The sequence below is a fragment of the Kryptolebias marmoratus genome, linkage group LG12 (assembly GCF_001649575.2).
Source record: "Kryptolebias marmoratus isolate JLee-2015 linkage group LG12, ASM164957v2, whole genome shotgun sequence".
NCBI lineage: Eukaryota > Metazoa > Chordata > Actinopteri > Cyprinodontiformes > Rivulidae > Kryptolebias > Kryptolebias marmoratus.
The window spans coordinates 12,128,962-12,144,204 of NC_051441.1; the positions used below are offsets into that span (position 1 = coordinate 12,128,962).

General features: G+C 43.1%; 2 protein-coding genes across 2 annotated transcripts; both read left to right on the top strand.

Annotated features, from left to right (window-relative positions):
• The first annotated feature begins 128 nt into the window (after positions 1-128).
• LOC108239317 (small ubiquitin like modifier 2) lies at positions 129-5,868 on the top strand. Its single transcript, XM_017421960.3, has 4 exons — positions 129-281; positions 2,271-2,402; positions 3,473-3,544; positions 5,182-5,868. Exons 1-4 carry the CDS (start codon positions 261-263, stop codon positions 5,242-5,244), a joined length of 288 nt encoding a protein of 95 aa, XP_017277449.1. The 5' UTR covers positions 129-260; the 3' UTR covers positions 5,245-5,868.
• A 395-nt stretch (positions 5,869-6,263) lies between these two features.
• On the top strand, positions 6,264-14,327 carry jpt1 (Jupiter microtubule associated homolog 1). Its single transcript, XM_017421959.3, has 5 exons — positions 6,264-6,464; positions 8,648-8,790; positions 11,755-11,903; positions 12,412-12,442; positions 13,758-14,327. The coding sequence occupies exons 1-5, from the start codon at positions 6,409-6,411 to the stop codon at positions 13,886-13,888; spliced, it is 510 nt and encodes a 169-aa protein (XP_017277448.1). The 5' UTR covers positions 6,264-6,408; the 3' UTR covers positions 13,889-14,327.
• Positions 14,328-15,243: the final 916 nt, after the last annotated feature.

Below are 15,243 nucleotides of genomic sequence, written 5' to 3' on the forward strand. Positions count from 1 at the left end.
GAAACCAAAAAAGAAAACACAGCCGTGCGCGTGCACGCGGAGCTGAGCGCCACTGTAACGCGCACGGGGGACTCTCCCGCCCATGCCCAGACCGCGCTTCCAGCCTCGTGACCGCCCGTGGCCAATAAGCGCCGGGCGGGGGTGGACGCGCACGGACACAGGGCCGCGCACGTTCGCCCGAAAAATTTAAACGGGCACGAGTACGTGCGCGCGCCCGTATTCTTTGTGTGGCAGCGTAGAGAAGCGCCAAAAGAGTGACCATGGCTGATGAAAAACCAAAGGTGAGTGCCTCCATTGTGTCTGCCGGGACGTTTTAGCGGCTCCGTGCCGGAGGACCTTACAGAAGAGGGACCCGGCTTCGCATGGGGCCTTTTGGCGTTTTTAAAAGTTGCGCGATACAATTCAACTATCAGCTACTTTGATAGACCGGAAGGTTTGTGAACGCGCATCCGCAGGCGCGCAGGTCGCTTTTTTTTTTTTTTTTTGGTCTGATCACAGACAGCCAACCAGCTGGTGTCGTCCTCAGTGCATCATGGTCCATGTTGGTGTGTTTCTGTGGGAGGAAAAGGGGTTTAAAGCAGCTTGTGTTTGTGTGTCTGTGCGCAAAAACTGGTGTTTTAACTGTACAGTTTGTGTATCTGGTAAATTGAGACAAAAGTTCAGGATCCACCAGATTAAATCCTCGTGTTGACAAATGCATTGTACAGACTATTACAGTACATTGTCACATGTTGGTTTGTTATAGCTTAACCCATTGATTTCTTACTTTTTATTAATTAGGAAACCGTCATAATACAGCACCTTGAAAAGTATTCATATCCCTTGAGCTTTAAATTATTTTACCGGGATCTTGTGATAGACCAACACAAAGTAGTGCATGACTGTGAAAGTGGAAAAAAATAATTTTCACATTTATTTATGTATTTATTTCACAAATAAAAATCTGAAAAGCGTATTCAGCCCCCTTTACTCTGATACCCCCAAACTAAAACCCACCGCAGCTAATTCCCTTCAGAAGTCACCTAATTAGGGAAGTGGAGTCCATCTGTGTCTAATTTAACCTCAGTATGGGGGTTCGTTCCAGAGCATTAGAGATCAAACAGCATCATGAAGACCAAGGAACACTCCTGACAGGTCAGGAATGAAGTTGTCTAGAGGTCTGAAGCAATGTCCCGAGCGCTGAACATCTCACGGAGCGCTGTTCAGTCTGTCGTCCGGAAATGGAAAAAGTACGGCACATCTGCAAACCTGCCGAGATGCGGCCGTCCACCGGAACCCGCAGGCCGGGCGAGGAGAGCACTAATCCAAGAAGCAGCCAAGAACCCCTAGCTGCAGAGATCCACAGCCCAGGTGGAACAATCTGTCCACAGGACAACTATAACAACACAGTACTTAATACTCAGCTATTGTTGTTGCTCAGATTAGACCAAAATTGAACTTCATGGCCTTAACGCGAAACGCTATGTGACGGAAAACTAAAACTGCACATCACCCTGAACGCACCATCCCCACAGTGGAATGTGGTGGTGGCAGTATCATGCTATGGGTGTTATTCATTTATTTATTTTTTCAGCAGGGACAGGGAAGCTGGTCAGAGTTGATGGGAATGATAGATGGAGCTAAAATACAGGACAGAAAACCTGCGAAACACTTGAGACTGGGCCGGAGCTTCTCACCCTCCAGCAGGACAACGACCCGAAACACGAAGCCAGAGCTACAACGGAACGGGCCAGATGGGAACATATTCATGTGTTAGAACGGTCCAGTCAAAGTCCCAACCTGAATCTAATTGAGAATTCATGGCAAGACTTTAAAACTGATGTTCGCAGACGTCCTCCATCCAATCTGACTGAGTGTGAGCTGTTTTTAAAAGAGGAATGTGTTGAATTCAAATGCACGTCACACCTTTGCACATCTTCATTTCCAAAAATAAAAATCTGAAAAGGGTCAAGTTTTCCCTCCACTTCACATTTATCCTCTTTTTTGTGTGTGTGTTGGTCTATCATATCAAATCCCAGTAAAAGAGTTTAAAGTTTGTGGTTCTAGCTTGACAAAATAAGGAAAAGTTTAAGGGATATGAACACTTTTCCACCTGCATAACCACATGCATCAAATAGATTTATGCTTGCATTTAAACTTTCATTTAATGCAACAGAACACTGTGCGGCTCTTTTAGTTTTATCTAAATGTTTTGTTTGTTAAGCTGCTAACAAAATCAAATTCCCAGCTCTGACTCTGTTTGTGATTTCTTTGGTTTTTTTGCTTCTCAGGAGGGAGTCAAGACAGAAAACAATGAACACATAAATCTGAAAGTAGCGGGTCAGGATGGATCTGTCGTGCAGTTCAAGATCAAAAAACAAACGCCGCTTATCAAACTCATGAAGGCCTACTGCGAGAGACAGGTGGGCACGACCTGATATCGGTGCACAAATAACCCAGAAGCATTTCCTTTCTGAACCAACACATGCAGTCATTTCATTCTATGCACCTCTTTTTTCCCCCTATCAGTGTTAAAGTGGTGTTAACAAAGCCTTTCCTGTCTTGTTCCCCTCATGCATGAAGTTCACACCCTTTTGACTTGTCAGGAACACTCACGGGGAAACTTTGGCTCATTTTCTAAAACATTTAGCGCGTTTTGCCAGATCCCGAGGATTAGAACAGTCAGTAAAAGTTATTAATCACACCTGGGCTTTCTCCTGCTTGTCAAAACATTTGTCATTAATGGCGTTGGAACGGCGGGGACTTTAATCATTTAGAGACTGCTGAGATCATCGGCTCCCCGCCGATGAGGCCGAGCCAAAAGCTGCGTTGCCGAGTTGTTGCACTTTATCATCGTATGGAAATCATTTTCGGGATTGCGTTGCGTTTCAGGGGAATAACTAGTTTTAGTAGCAAAGGAGCCGCGATGACTGTAATTATTTTCACACCACACAGGCACTCGTTGACTGTTAAGTGCAGGTTTTCATCTCCAACTTTAGGTCTAATTCGCTGTGAAATAGAAGCCAGATGATTGTTATTCCAGACATCCATCATGGTCATGGCTTCCCCCCTTTTTTTCTGAGAGGGAGATTTAGTCACAAGTGGAGTCTAATTTAAATTCATTGAGAACTGTAAATCTCACGAGTGAAATGTTTTTATTTACATTTGTTGGTAAACATGGACAACATAGTTTCTGGCTTTGCACCTTTGTTCTAACACCGACCTTTCTAAAAGTTACAACACTCCATTATTTCCTTCTTCTGTCTGAACTGTAAAAATCTGGAGTAAACTATCTGTACATAAAACTAAAGGTCCACATGTTCATCATGGCTCTCTGCATCACTGTTGTAAGTTAAATTACTGCAGCATCTCATTAAATTTGTCCACTTTGCCGTTCCTGTCATGGATCTCTAGTCTAGAAGGAACTGATGTTAAAAGAGGGTTAATTAATGAGCTATTGTCTCATGAATAACACATTGTTATGTTTTTCTAGGGACTGTCAATGAGGCAAATAAGGTTCAGATTTGATGGGCAGCCAATAAATGAGACAGACACACCTGCACAGGTAAGTCTGGAGTCGCACATAATTGACCTGAGCTTCTCCAAACCGTTTATCTCACTGAACAGAGGACGGAGCGTAGAACCCGCGGAACATCTTGTTGCTTTGAGAATTTGTGTAAAGCAGGAAGGGATATGTGGGGATTTCAAACCACAAACCGTTTAATTAATAATCCCCTAAAATAAAATTAAATGTGTGCAAAAAAAGAAAGAATCAGGATTGCAAATTTAAAGGTTTTATTTGTTCTGAAATGGTGTGGCGGTTCTGATCGACTGCTCAGTTTAACAGCATTAATTGTGGAAGAATTACCTGCATTTTGTTTTTAAATAAATCAAACAGGTTCTGTGTAAAATCACAAATACCACCTTGTATGTGAAATAAAGCTAACACTTTCCAACTGTGAGCTAAGTTACCTATTATATAAAAATATAATTATAATTGTGCAAAGAAGCTAACACTCATGGGTAACCAATGTGCTGACTTAAAGCTTCATAGTATTTTTAGCTTATATGTAAACTTGCCTTAATTTTTATATCTCAGAAACATAATAATAATGGAGTCATGTGGAGAAGAGTTTTCTAAAACCTGAAGGGTCCGGTTCAGTTTTTATCACGTCAAACTAGTTTAGGAACTGGCTTCGGATTTTGTGCCGTACAAGCTCGAAACATTCTTTCTACATTTCTCATTACGCAGGTATTTATATTATGTTGAACTCTGTGCAGAGTATTTAAAGCCTACATGGTCCTTGTAGTGATTCCCAGGTCTGAATAAGTACCGAAGAAAGAAACGAAAGTACAAAAAGTTCTACTTCCAGACTTTGTTTCCTACTTTATTTTCTAAAATAGACCAATTTGAATAAAAATTTGCTCGGCACATTGAGTGCTTTATGCTTTATAACATGTAAAAGACGTACAGTCATAGTTTCAGTTTCCTCTGTAAATCTTTGTGAACCAATCTAAGTCTAAATATCTGCTGCATTTATTTTCTCTGCTCTGAATTTAATCATACTTTTAACAAACGCGCCTCCATGTTGTGTCATAGAAGGTGTAAACCTGTAATTAGGAACAAATTCATCTGTTGTGCAGCTTGTAAAAATGACCTAATTCAACCTGTACAGTTGAATCCTGGGGAAAAATCTAAAATTCTGAATGTGTAGGAACTCTGAGTATTGGGATCTTTATTTCTTTTATTCTCTGGGAGGAAGATTAATTCTGTTACACACGTGATTAAAAATCTAACCACTCTCTGAGTGTTGACAAGCTGCAACTGTGAGACAATTATTACAATGTGTCTGGGGCGAGACCCGCCACACGTCGTGTCTTTGTGCGGGTCACCGTGCTGACATCCGGAGCCTGTAAGGCCTCAGGAGTGGCTGAAAGTAAATCTTCTCTGCAGATGGATGCCGCTCATGCTCGCTGCGGTTCGAGGCTGAAGTGGTCACAGCCTACTCACAGTGCTAGGAAAGCCTGTCATTACCAATGCAGTGTGCCGTTTTACAGGCAGCAATGCTTTTTGATGTGTGCAAACAAACAAACAAAAACATTTTTTATATAAAAACACAATGTCGCCCGAAGGCGGCGTGACGCATAAATGTAACAGCTTGACATCTGACTTTTGCTCTCGTCTCATCACCCTCTATACAGTTGGAAATGGAAGACGAGGACACAATTGATGTGTTTCAGCAACAGACAGGGGGCCTGATATAAAACAACTGCACCTTGCCACCGTTTTTCTTCCAACTCCCCCAGCCCCTGACACCCGGCGGCTGGTCTTTTCCAACTCATCCAGCTGTCCGTCTCAGCAGAATTCCACGCAGAAGAGGTTTTTAAAATCGCTGTATAATATTTTCATCCACGCCCCTGTTACTTTTCTGTCTTTGTACATAAACTACATCCAACACAGCCTTGCATTATGACTTTCATGCTGTATCGTGATAATTGCGTAGGAGCTTCCATCCCAGTTCGAAGGGTTTGTTCTGAAAATGCAGAAAAAACAGAATTACTAAGATTCGCTCAAGTGATCAGAAATTAAGCTTGGTAATTATCCATCAAGTTTGTACTCTCGTTAGACAGTTTTGGGACTGGCTTGCACTTTGCGAGCAGTTTGCCTGCTTTGGGATCACATCTAGGTTATCATTTAGTCTCTGCTATTATCTAAAATAAATATTTCATTTTATATACTTTTTTATATTGTACTGGATGTTTAGAATAATCATTTTACTTGTTCACCTCAAATTTTGGGAAGCCTAAAGGGATGTTTCAGTTAAATACACATCTGTATTGTCTATTAAAATGCCTGTTAAAATAAAGTTATTGTCTTTTTTCCCAAAATGTCACTTGTTCTTGATTTTGTTGTGATTTTGAGCTAGCGTTTATTATTTTTAGTAAAAAAAAAAATTCTCAAATGGAAGCCATGATGTAGTTCATATTTTTAAGTGTTATTCTATCCTGTTTTGTCACATTTTAATGATTGCTATGATTAATGTTAATAGATTGTAGCAGAATATGGCCTCGGGGATGTGGGCTGTCTGGTCATTGACATGAATCTGAGAGCTTCCACCACCGACAGAGGCACGGACCAATCAGAGGGAGGCTCTCTGCTGCCCTGACCAATCAGGAGGTAGCTTTGCACAGTCCCGACCAATCAGAGCCGACCAGTTGCTGGTGGGCTGGGCCTCATGGGGCTGGCACCGCATAACCAGCGGATCTGGTATTCGTTATGTTTTTTTTTCCAGCATCGGGTGGAGTCTACATCCCGTCTTCTGACCGAGAGGAGTTGCATTTCTTTTTTTTTCTTCCTCCCCTCTCCACTTCTCTCTTAATTAGCTCGACTCTTCGCCGCCGCCGAGACATTGAAATACTCCCAAAAAGATGACAACGACAACCAACTTTCAAGGCATAGACCCCGGCACTAAAAGCAGTTCCAGGTAAATGGAAGAAAGCTCTCGCGGAGGAACAAAAGAAGCGGGATGCGGGGAAAGCGTTTTAGCTAGCGCTCGGCTCTTTTTCTTTCCTGGTTGGAGGCAGTCTGATGTAGTCTGCTGTGGCTGGAGAGGGGATATATCTGGACTGAGATAAACTCCCACATAGTCTGGCTAATGGAGTTAATCTCGTCGGGTCGCCGAGGCTCCGTACCCTTTAGCTACATTAACTTAGGTTAGCTTGTGAGGGATTTTTTTTTTTTTGGTGGGGGTGGAGGGTGGGTGGGGGGCAGTGAGTTGACCAAAATTAGATGTCTGTATTTATTATTTTTCCTCCGTTTTTGATGGCTTTAGAAACGGACACCCTTTCCTAATGTTGGCTCTTAAAGTTTTGACCACAAAATAACTTCTCTGGTAGTTAAAGTTACAAGCTCACATTCTTGAGTGATTTCCACTTGAACTGCATTTTGTCTTTTTTTTTTGTTGCTAATATTAAAGCTGTTGGAGCATGTAATTGATTATAGGACTGGACTTTGATCTGTAGCTCTGATATGGTCTGTAACAGAAGCTGGAAACCTCCCCTTTTTATTGAAGTTTTAATATATTTGTTTATTTGATGATACAAAAAAACCCACCTCATCCTCCAGGCATGCAGTCCTTTCCTTCCTGTTAAATGATGCGTATCTGGATGCAATCCTCCCCCTTTTTTCAGTAGAAAGAATCTTTTATATATGTGTGTGTGTGCATGACTCCTTTAAGTTGCACAGATTTTGTTTTTTTTAGGGGAAAAGCTAGTTCTGCAGGATTTTGCTGTGAGCCTGTCAAATGTCGGTCAGTCATTACCCGGTTGGAGGTCGATGATGCAGGGGCTTGGGTGGGGGCCTGTAAGCCTGCAAATCTTTTCTTAGCTCTTTGCTTCTCGTTCTTAAAGCCCCCCTTTTCCCCAGCTGCTGGTCATTTCTGCTGCTGTGTGAACAAAGAGCCCTCCAAAGCAGCAAGTTCAACTCCGATGAGGCTAAAATCTTTCTAGGCCATCGGGGGCGGCGAGGGGGCCTCCTGTCTTATCACACATGCCAATCTTTGGCTGTGGAGTTCCTGCATGTCTGCCTTACCTAGCTTCCCCCCCCCCCCCAAAAAAAATAGCCCTGCTCCCACATTTTTGCTATTTTTTAAAGAAATATATCACTTGCAGTTTCGTTTTAGGGTGTGGTCTTCTGCCATGCTGCTAAAATCTGCTCCTCATCACAATCCGTGTGGAAACCATGAGCTCATCCTTCCTCTGGCCTGGAGGAAGGGACAGTCTGGATAAGCCATTACTGTCACGGCCGTGTGTGATGAACACTGAAACCTGGGGGGGGGTGGAATCATGCCGGCGCTGGTGGGACTTGAGTTGTTTCTTTTTCTTGGTATTTTGAGGAGCTCCGGCTGCATGTTGGACTCCATCCTGCCCGCCTGGCCCTGGGACAGCTGCTCGGTGTGTCAGCTGGTGGCTTCAGGGTCTCTGAGCAGAGGAGAGTTTGCTGGAAATAAAGAGGGAGGGGTTTTTGCAAGCACACTGGGGTCTGCTGTCTAGCCCAACTGTCCTTCAGCACAGCGAGCTAGAAGGCCTTTCCCTTATTAAGCTTCTGATAGAAGGAAAAATCACAAGAAAGTAGCTTTTTCGTGCGCTCATCTGCATACAGGCTTTCTGTGCTGTTCCAGAGCACCCACCTGTATTATCTGTGGATTTCAGACCTTTACATTAATGTTCTGTATAACACTGGGCTCCAATGAAGCATTGCGGCTGAGTTATTCATTTATCAAAAGCACAGTAATGATTCCAGAAACACACACCGGCCCCTTCATGTGTCACTGCAAAGGAATCTCTGCTGAATAGAGGCTGCAGCTAGCTTGCTAACTCTTGTGATTACAGGCGACTGGAGTCAGCTGCGGGGCAGAGATTGCGACTGTGTCTGACGGGCTGACAGGCGAGGCTTAGAGAGCGGAGGCTGCGCTGGTGCGCCCATTGGTGTTTGGAATGAAAGGGTTGGGGTGGAGCAGGGAGAAACCATCAAATATCTTGAGGGCATTCTCATGTTTTATTCAGCTATTGATTCTTTATTGTTTGGCCTGTAAAGAGGACAACGCGAGCACAGTAGAAAAGATTTCAGCCATTTAACATCGTGTTCAATTTGTCTCCTTTTTTTAAGGGTTCTACGACCGCCAGGTGGGGAGTCCAACTTCTCTCTCGGCTCAGACGACAACACCACCCCCCAGCGCAAGAACAAAATGGCCTCTAGCATCTTCGCAGAACCGGACGACCCCCATGCTCATCGGAGGAACAATCCGCCAAGTAACTCCCTCTGACATAACCCTGGTTAATTTTGCATGTGACGAATCAGAGCCACATAAATCAAATCTTTCAGGAGTACATTTCCAGGATAGCTGCAGTTTGAACCGGGGGAGACGGATCCATACAGGGCGAGCTGAATCTTGCAAAGGCAGACAGAACTACCAGAAGCCTTAAGTAAGCAGAAAGCACCAGGCAATTAATTCCTCCAACTCGAGCGTGGAAAAGATACAAACTGCAGGGTTATTTAGAGTTTCTCATTTCGGCTGTCCGTCTGGGTTTCCCACATGTATAACAGCCAAAAAAGCCCCGAAGTGCTGGGTAAAGGGTAATTTGAAACTAGCCTTTGTTAAATAAGGGTAGAAGATCAGTCTTCAGTGGAAAGAATAGGTTGTGGAAAAGTGAATCACTTGGTGAAATGCACGGCCTTGGACAGGGAGAGAGAGGCGAATGCAGCTGTGAGAGAGAGAGGGGAAAAAAAAACAGCAAAGGGCTCTGAGATTTCAAGGTCACTGCAAATTTACAACCACACAGGCTTAAATGTGATTTGACATTACTGCCTTCCAGCATGTTTATACTGAACCGAAGGAAAGTTTCAGCCAAACGTTTCTCTCTGTTTAGAACAGTTTGACTTCACTGTTTGTGAGTGAGGATTGAATATTTGATTATCCAGGTCATCGCTGTCGTTTCAATAATAAATGAAGTGCGTGGAGTTGAAAATGTCGGGTTCCGCAGGAGTGAGCGTGCATGTTTTCACACTGACCACATTGTCAGATTGCTTGCACAATGTATCTAATGTTTCTGGGTGTGTTCACAAACAAGAATTTGACCTAAAATTTGTTACTTTAGCCTCTGATGGCCAGCGGCTGATTACAGCAGAAGCCCTTTCCTGCTCGCATTGTTTCTCTTGGGGCCGTTTCAACTTTGGAGGAGCTTCTCAGACTTGGCCCGCTTCAGTTTACGCAACTGGACGGGAACGTGGATTTATCGTGGAATTGTGACGGTCTATCTCTTGGTTTACGAGTGTTGCACTTTCCGCGAGGCCTTTGTGTGAACTCTTGTGTCTCTGGCAAGCGGCGCTGCGTGGATTCCGTAATAAATTGACAAAAATGCATTTTATTTGCAAAAAAATACGTCTCAAACAATCTGAAAACGTGTTGCACTCAGTCAGTTCTTCGGCCTTTTGTATATCTGTAGTCTCCTAAACAACTGTGCATAAATAGTCTGGAAATGCAGAATTAAAGTCCCAGGAAGCAGGAGTACTTTTTATTCTTGACTTATATTAAAATTATATAAACTATAAAGAATTTATTTGCTCAGTTTTCTCCTCATGTTTCATGTATCTCTAAACTGAGTGGGGGAAAAAATGTAATAAAGGCAGTTAATAAGACCTCATTTCCTAGCATTAAACCTACCCAAATGTCTGAGCCTCCCTCTACCCCTCAGCCTTTAATTTGAAGCTACAAAGAGTAGTGGTTAAAATGTGCCACTGTGACTCAGGACACCCCTGCACGAAGGCAATAACAACCTCAATTGTTGCCCGTTCCTTTCACATAAACGGATGCAATGTCAGAATACCCATATGTGGTGTATAAAACCAGTTCTGAAGCCTGCAAGACTTTGCATGTTTGGTTTTTAATGTTTGATATATAAATGATGCCAAACATGAAACGGAATACACTAAACAGACATCACAGTGTTTGTTGAGACAGAAAACTTGACGCTACTGTGATTTTTGTGTCAGTAAAAACAGAGAATGTGCTTATTTGCTTGAGCTCATTTGTTTCAGCAATGTGCTCCAGGTAAATTTGTTTCTAAGGGCTAGAATAAAAAAAAGAATCAAGGGAAAGGGGTCATTTAGGATTTGGCTTTTGCCCGTACAAATGTAACGCTAACATTTTTAAGCTCATCCATAAGCATACTGATATTCAGTCAGACTCTTTGGCAGGTTGTTCAGGATTTTATTGGTCTGTTTAGGAGCCCTCAGCTTTAGGCCACGAGATGAGCACTTTCTAATAGGAGAGGAAGCTATAACTACCAGCAGCCAAACAATTGCCTTTCCTGTCTCTGCTGTCAGACATCCATGCCTCGGACCCATGAGATCCATAAAGTTAAGTAGAAGGCTATGTTTTGTGCTGATGATAACATGAAGCATCTCCATGGGGTCCATCAATCTGGTTTAATCCCCTCTGCTTTCATGTTTGTCGTTCACTGGGCGGTAAACTGATTAGACTCAGAAATATCGAGCCGATAATGAAGGAGCGCTTGTTGAGAGATCCACTCTGAGCCGAATCTCCCTCTCCCCCCATTAACAACAGAGCCTCTCCTCTGCTTCATCGGCTGCCGATGTTTCCCCGCATGACGAAGACGTCTCCTCACCTCCCCGACCCTCTGGGCGATAGCGGTTCACCTTATGTGGCTTTGAGGAAGCTCGGCCGGCCTCCTCCTCGTAGCTGGCCAGTGCAGGGTTTTAATGCTCTTTCTGCTGAAGGAGAACTCAGACACTGCAGGGGTTTTTGTGGGTTTTGGCAGTCGGGTTGTCTGACTGGAAATGTTCCATCTAGGTTTTTTTTTTTTTTTTGAGTCTGTCGCAGCCGCTCAAGCGGATTTTGTAATGTTTCCTTTTGGTTCCCAGTGATTTTTGGCGTGCGTCGTTTCAGTCCAGTGGCCTCGTAAAGCCGATGTTTTGTCAAATCGGAGTAGATCCGTCTTTTTGTGAGGACGGTTGCCTCATGAGTCAGAGAGGTCTGGTTCGGCTTTATTGCTAAGTGGATTAGTGTTCATGTGCTATGACTGCTGCTTTGAAGTCTTATTCATGTTTTGTCATCAGTGCTTCCTGCATCACATCACCAAGCTCAGTTACCCTCCTTTTCCTCTTTAAGAAGAAGGAAAAACAATGTGTCTATCAGTGTTACTGTAAACAGACGATGTCCGAATGCTCTTAAAGCATTTCTTTTAATCTCCCAGGCGGTGCAGCCGCAGGAACCCTGTGTGGGGAGCCGTCAGCCCCACTGAGGAGGTGCCAGCAGCCTCTCCTTTTTCCCAAGAACCCTCAGCCCGAACTGACCACCATCCACAACTCCGGGGCCGCCTTGATCTGGAACCAGAGACAAGAGGTACCTGACATCTGATTTATTGTTTCCATAACAGAGCTGCAGCCTAGCTTAACCTAAAAAGCACACAGGCGAAGATTAAGCATGTTTCCAGGCAGTTCAGTGGAAAATTTAGTTCATCTATTTGAAACTAACCCAGGTATTTCTCTCTCTCTCTTTTTTTCTTGCAAAATATGCACTGATCTTTATAATCCCCAAGGAGTGTTGGTTTTACTCTGAGTCTCCTTTGTCAGCCATGGAAAGAGTTTCATAAGAGAGCAGTTTTAATAAAGATACAGTGAAACTGAATCAGGTACCAGAGAATCCAGAGTTCACTCAGTGAAAAAATACAATTTCATAACAAAAGGAGGGATTCAAAAGCTCATTCTTGCCACAAAACTATCTATTTAATCACTTTCCTTCCGCATGATGTTAGTTTTAGGATTTTCTTTCTTTTAGCTTTGTAAATCTTTTTCTTCTCACTTGGGTGAATGTTTCAATCCGATCTTTTTGTCTCATGTTTCCACTTCAGGATGAGAACGGGCAAGAGCAAGCAAACGATGGTGAGTCTCCTGATCTCCTCAGCTGTTATCTGTAAGGCTTTAAGTATCTGCCACACTATGGCTGTGTCTAAACAGCAGTGAATGACTTGGATTACTGAGTGAAAGGCTCTTTGGTTCTCTATAACAGATCAGGTAATTCCTCCGTCCCAGCCCCGTCTCGTCTCTGTTGGCATTTCTTTTTTTTTTAAGCATACAGTCCATGTGTTCTCCCTCTCTAAGTCAACAACACATGATCTCTTTGATGAGGTTTTTCCCTGTCAGGATGAGGGTGGTGATCTGGAGTCGAGCAGCTGTTCTTTAATGGCAGGCTTTGCTTCGTATGAAAAGCTTTTTATTAACCTCCAGGTGCGTGTTTGTGACGGAGCGACAGTGATTGGGGGGGTGGGGGCTCTGCTGCATCGCTCGGTGGGAATATTGACGCTGAAGCTCACTTTTTGTTCCACCTTTACGTACTTTAAAGTTTGTGTTGGCAGAAACTGAACTCCAGTTCAAAAAAAACAAACCATAACTTTAACTTTGTGACTCACAAGTTCAGCCAAATGTAGACGGTTGAAAAACAACAATGTTTTTTATTTTTGCTCACAGTTAGGTTACATATATCTGTACATCTGGGTCCACTTCCACAAAGCTGTGCAGTCCTGATAGATGTGACACCGGCCTTATTAACATAATCAGTACAGTCGTCACAGCTGCTCCTTCTGCTGCCCAGCTGTGTGCCTCTTCTGTCTAGAAAAAGATACTCCTAGAAATAAAAAAAGGAAGATGTTTATTTATAATATTTTGTTTTAAAAAGTCCCCTCCGGTGTGCTGCAGCAGCAGCACTTCAGGCACTAATGTTGCTGCAGATCAACTCTTCGTTCCTGATATTTACTGCAAAATGTTTAACTTTTATTCAAAGTTTATTGGAGACTGAAAAGTCTTACTCGTAGCTGTGGCTCATGTCAGTGTTTTGTGTAAAAGAATTCATCTGAAAAGACTCAAATATAGCAAAAGGTTTCCTTTTTTGTACAACAGCAGCGTTCAACATACATTTATGACCTTTTTATAGCTGTATGTTTTTAAGAAAAGTTTGTTATGCAAAAGAAAATTATGTTGGAATGGGATAAATTTTAGATTGTTTGGTTCTGATTGCATGAGTTGATTGTGACGGAAATATGGTTGTCAAATTGTGCCGTAGGTTTAAAGTATAAATGCTGCAAAATATTTTCTTTTCCTGTTTTTATCTAAATGTTGATGAAGCTAGGATTCTGTGTGCAGATGTGCTTGTATCTATCAGCCACACAGGAGTGATTTGTTGTCGTTGTTGCCTCTGTAGAATGTCCCGACGGCGTGGAGGGGGAGCAGGAGGAGACGTCACAGGCCCCCGCCCCGTCGGGAGGCGCCAGTGCTGCCGCAGGCGGCCGAAGAAACCCTCCCGGTGGCAAGTCCAGTCTCATCCTGGGTTGAGACGACCCTCTTTTGGTTTTTGTTCTTTTTTTCTTTCTTTTTTTCCAAACGCTTTTTTTATTTTTTAAAGAAACTCCCCCACCACCCCCACCGCTCTCTCCCCCCTCCCCGCTCATCGACATCTCGCCGTCTCCTCCTTCACGTCACGTCCACGGACTCTCGCGTCCTCTCTCACTCCACCCTCAAACCTGTTGTTTGTTCCTTTTTTTTAATTAAAAAAGAAGAAAAAAAAAACTGTTGACAATGGCACTTTATGTATCTCCCCCCACCCCCCTCCATCGGCCCATCCTGTAGTGCATCGCGCCTGCTGGGAAAGGCATGACATTTAGCTCGTCCCTCATTCTCCCAATGTTGTAAATGGTAAAACAAACAAACAAATAATAATAAAAAGGATTTGATGCGTGGATTTCTAAAGACAATAAAGATTCATATGAATTTGCTGCTGATTTTTGTCTTTTTTTTCAGTGTAGAAATGTTTGCCACAGCTACTCGGAGGTTAGAGATAAAAGGTTGTTGCTGAAGAAACTGTAGAAGAACGTAGACGGATGCAGCAGGACTGTCACGTCGTATCGATGTTTACTGGAGAGTAAAGACAGGCTCCGGACTGGAAGTCTGCCCACCGAGCTGACGATCGTAGACCAGTCCAGTCGTGTAAAAGGAAGAAAAAATAAACGTTATACCCTCACATGCTCGGTATTTGGCTCCACATAGAGCTTCTCTGATTAAAGATCGGTGGTATTTTAAAGTCTGAAGGGTTGAAACAAAAAGGTGAAAGCTGATCCATGCGAGACGTAACGTTACTGATGAAACAACACATTTAACAGCTCTGTTCAGAAACGCCTTATTTGGTTTTAGACGAAGGACTGGAGCTTTCCTGATGTCGCTACGCAAACACACAGAGCGGATTAAAACTTTACAGAAAACTGGCTGAGATTTGACAGAAAATAAGGCCTATTCAGGTCAGATAATGTGAATTAATTTTTTGATAAATTCTTATAGATTTCCCTCCCTTTAGTTAACAACATAACTTGTGATAGCCACAGGTTATATTAGGAATAAGCACATAATTGTTAAGATGTTCCATTTAATAAAACCTTATCCCTGGGATTTACTCGCCATATTTATTATTATTACTTCTACCACCAACATTTCTCTTCCTTTTTAAAGAAAAGTCTGAGTTCCCTTTCAGTCGATTCACTCGGTACAACATATGTACTATGGGTTATCACGCTCCCGCGTGTCCTGGCTGAAGACACCTTTAATCACGCCTTTAGGCAAATGACGTGATGACGACAAGTGACAGGCCCCGCCTGCACTATGTAACCGTCTGTCATCACAGTCATTCCTCAGTTCTT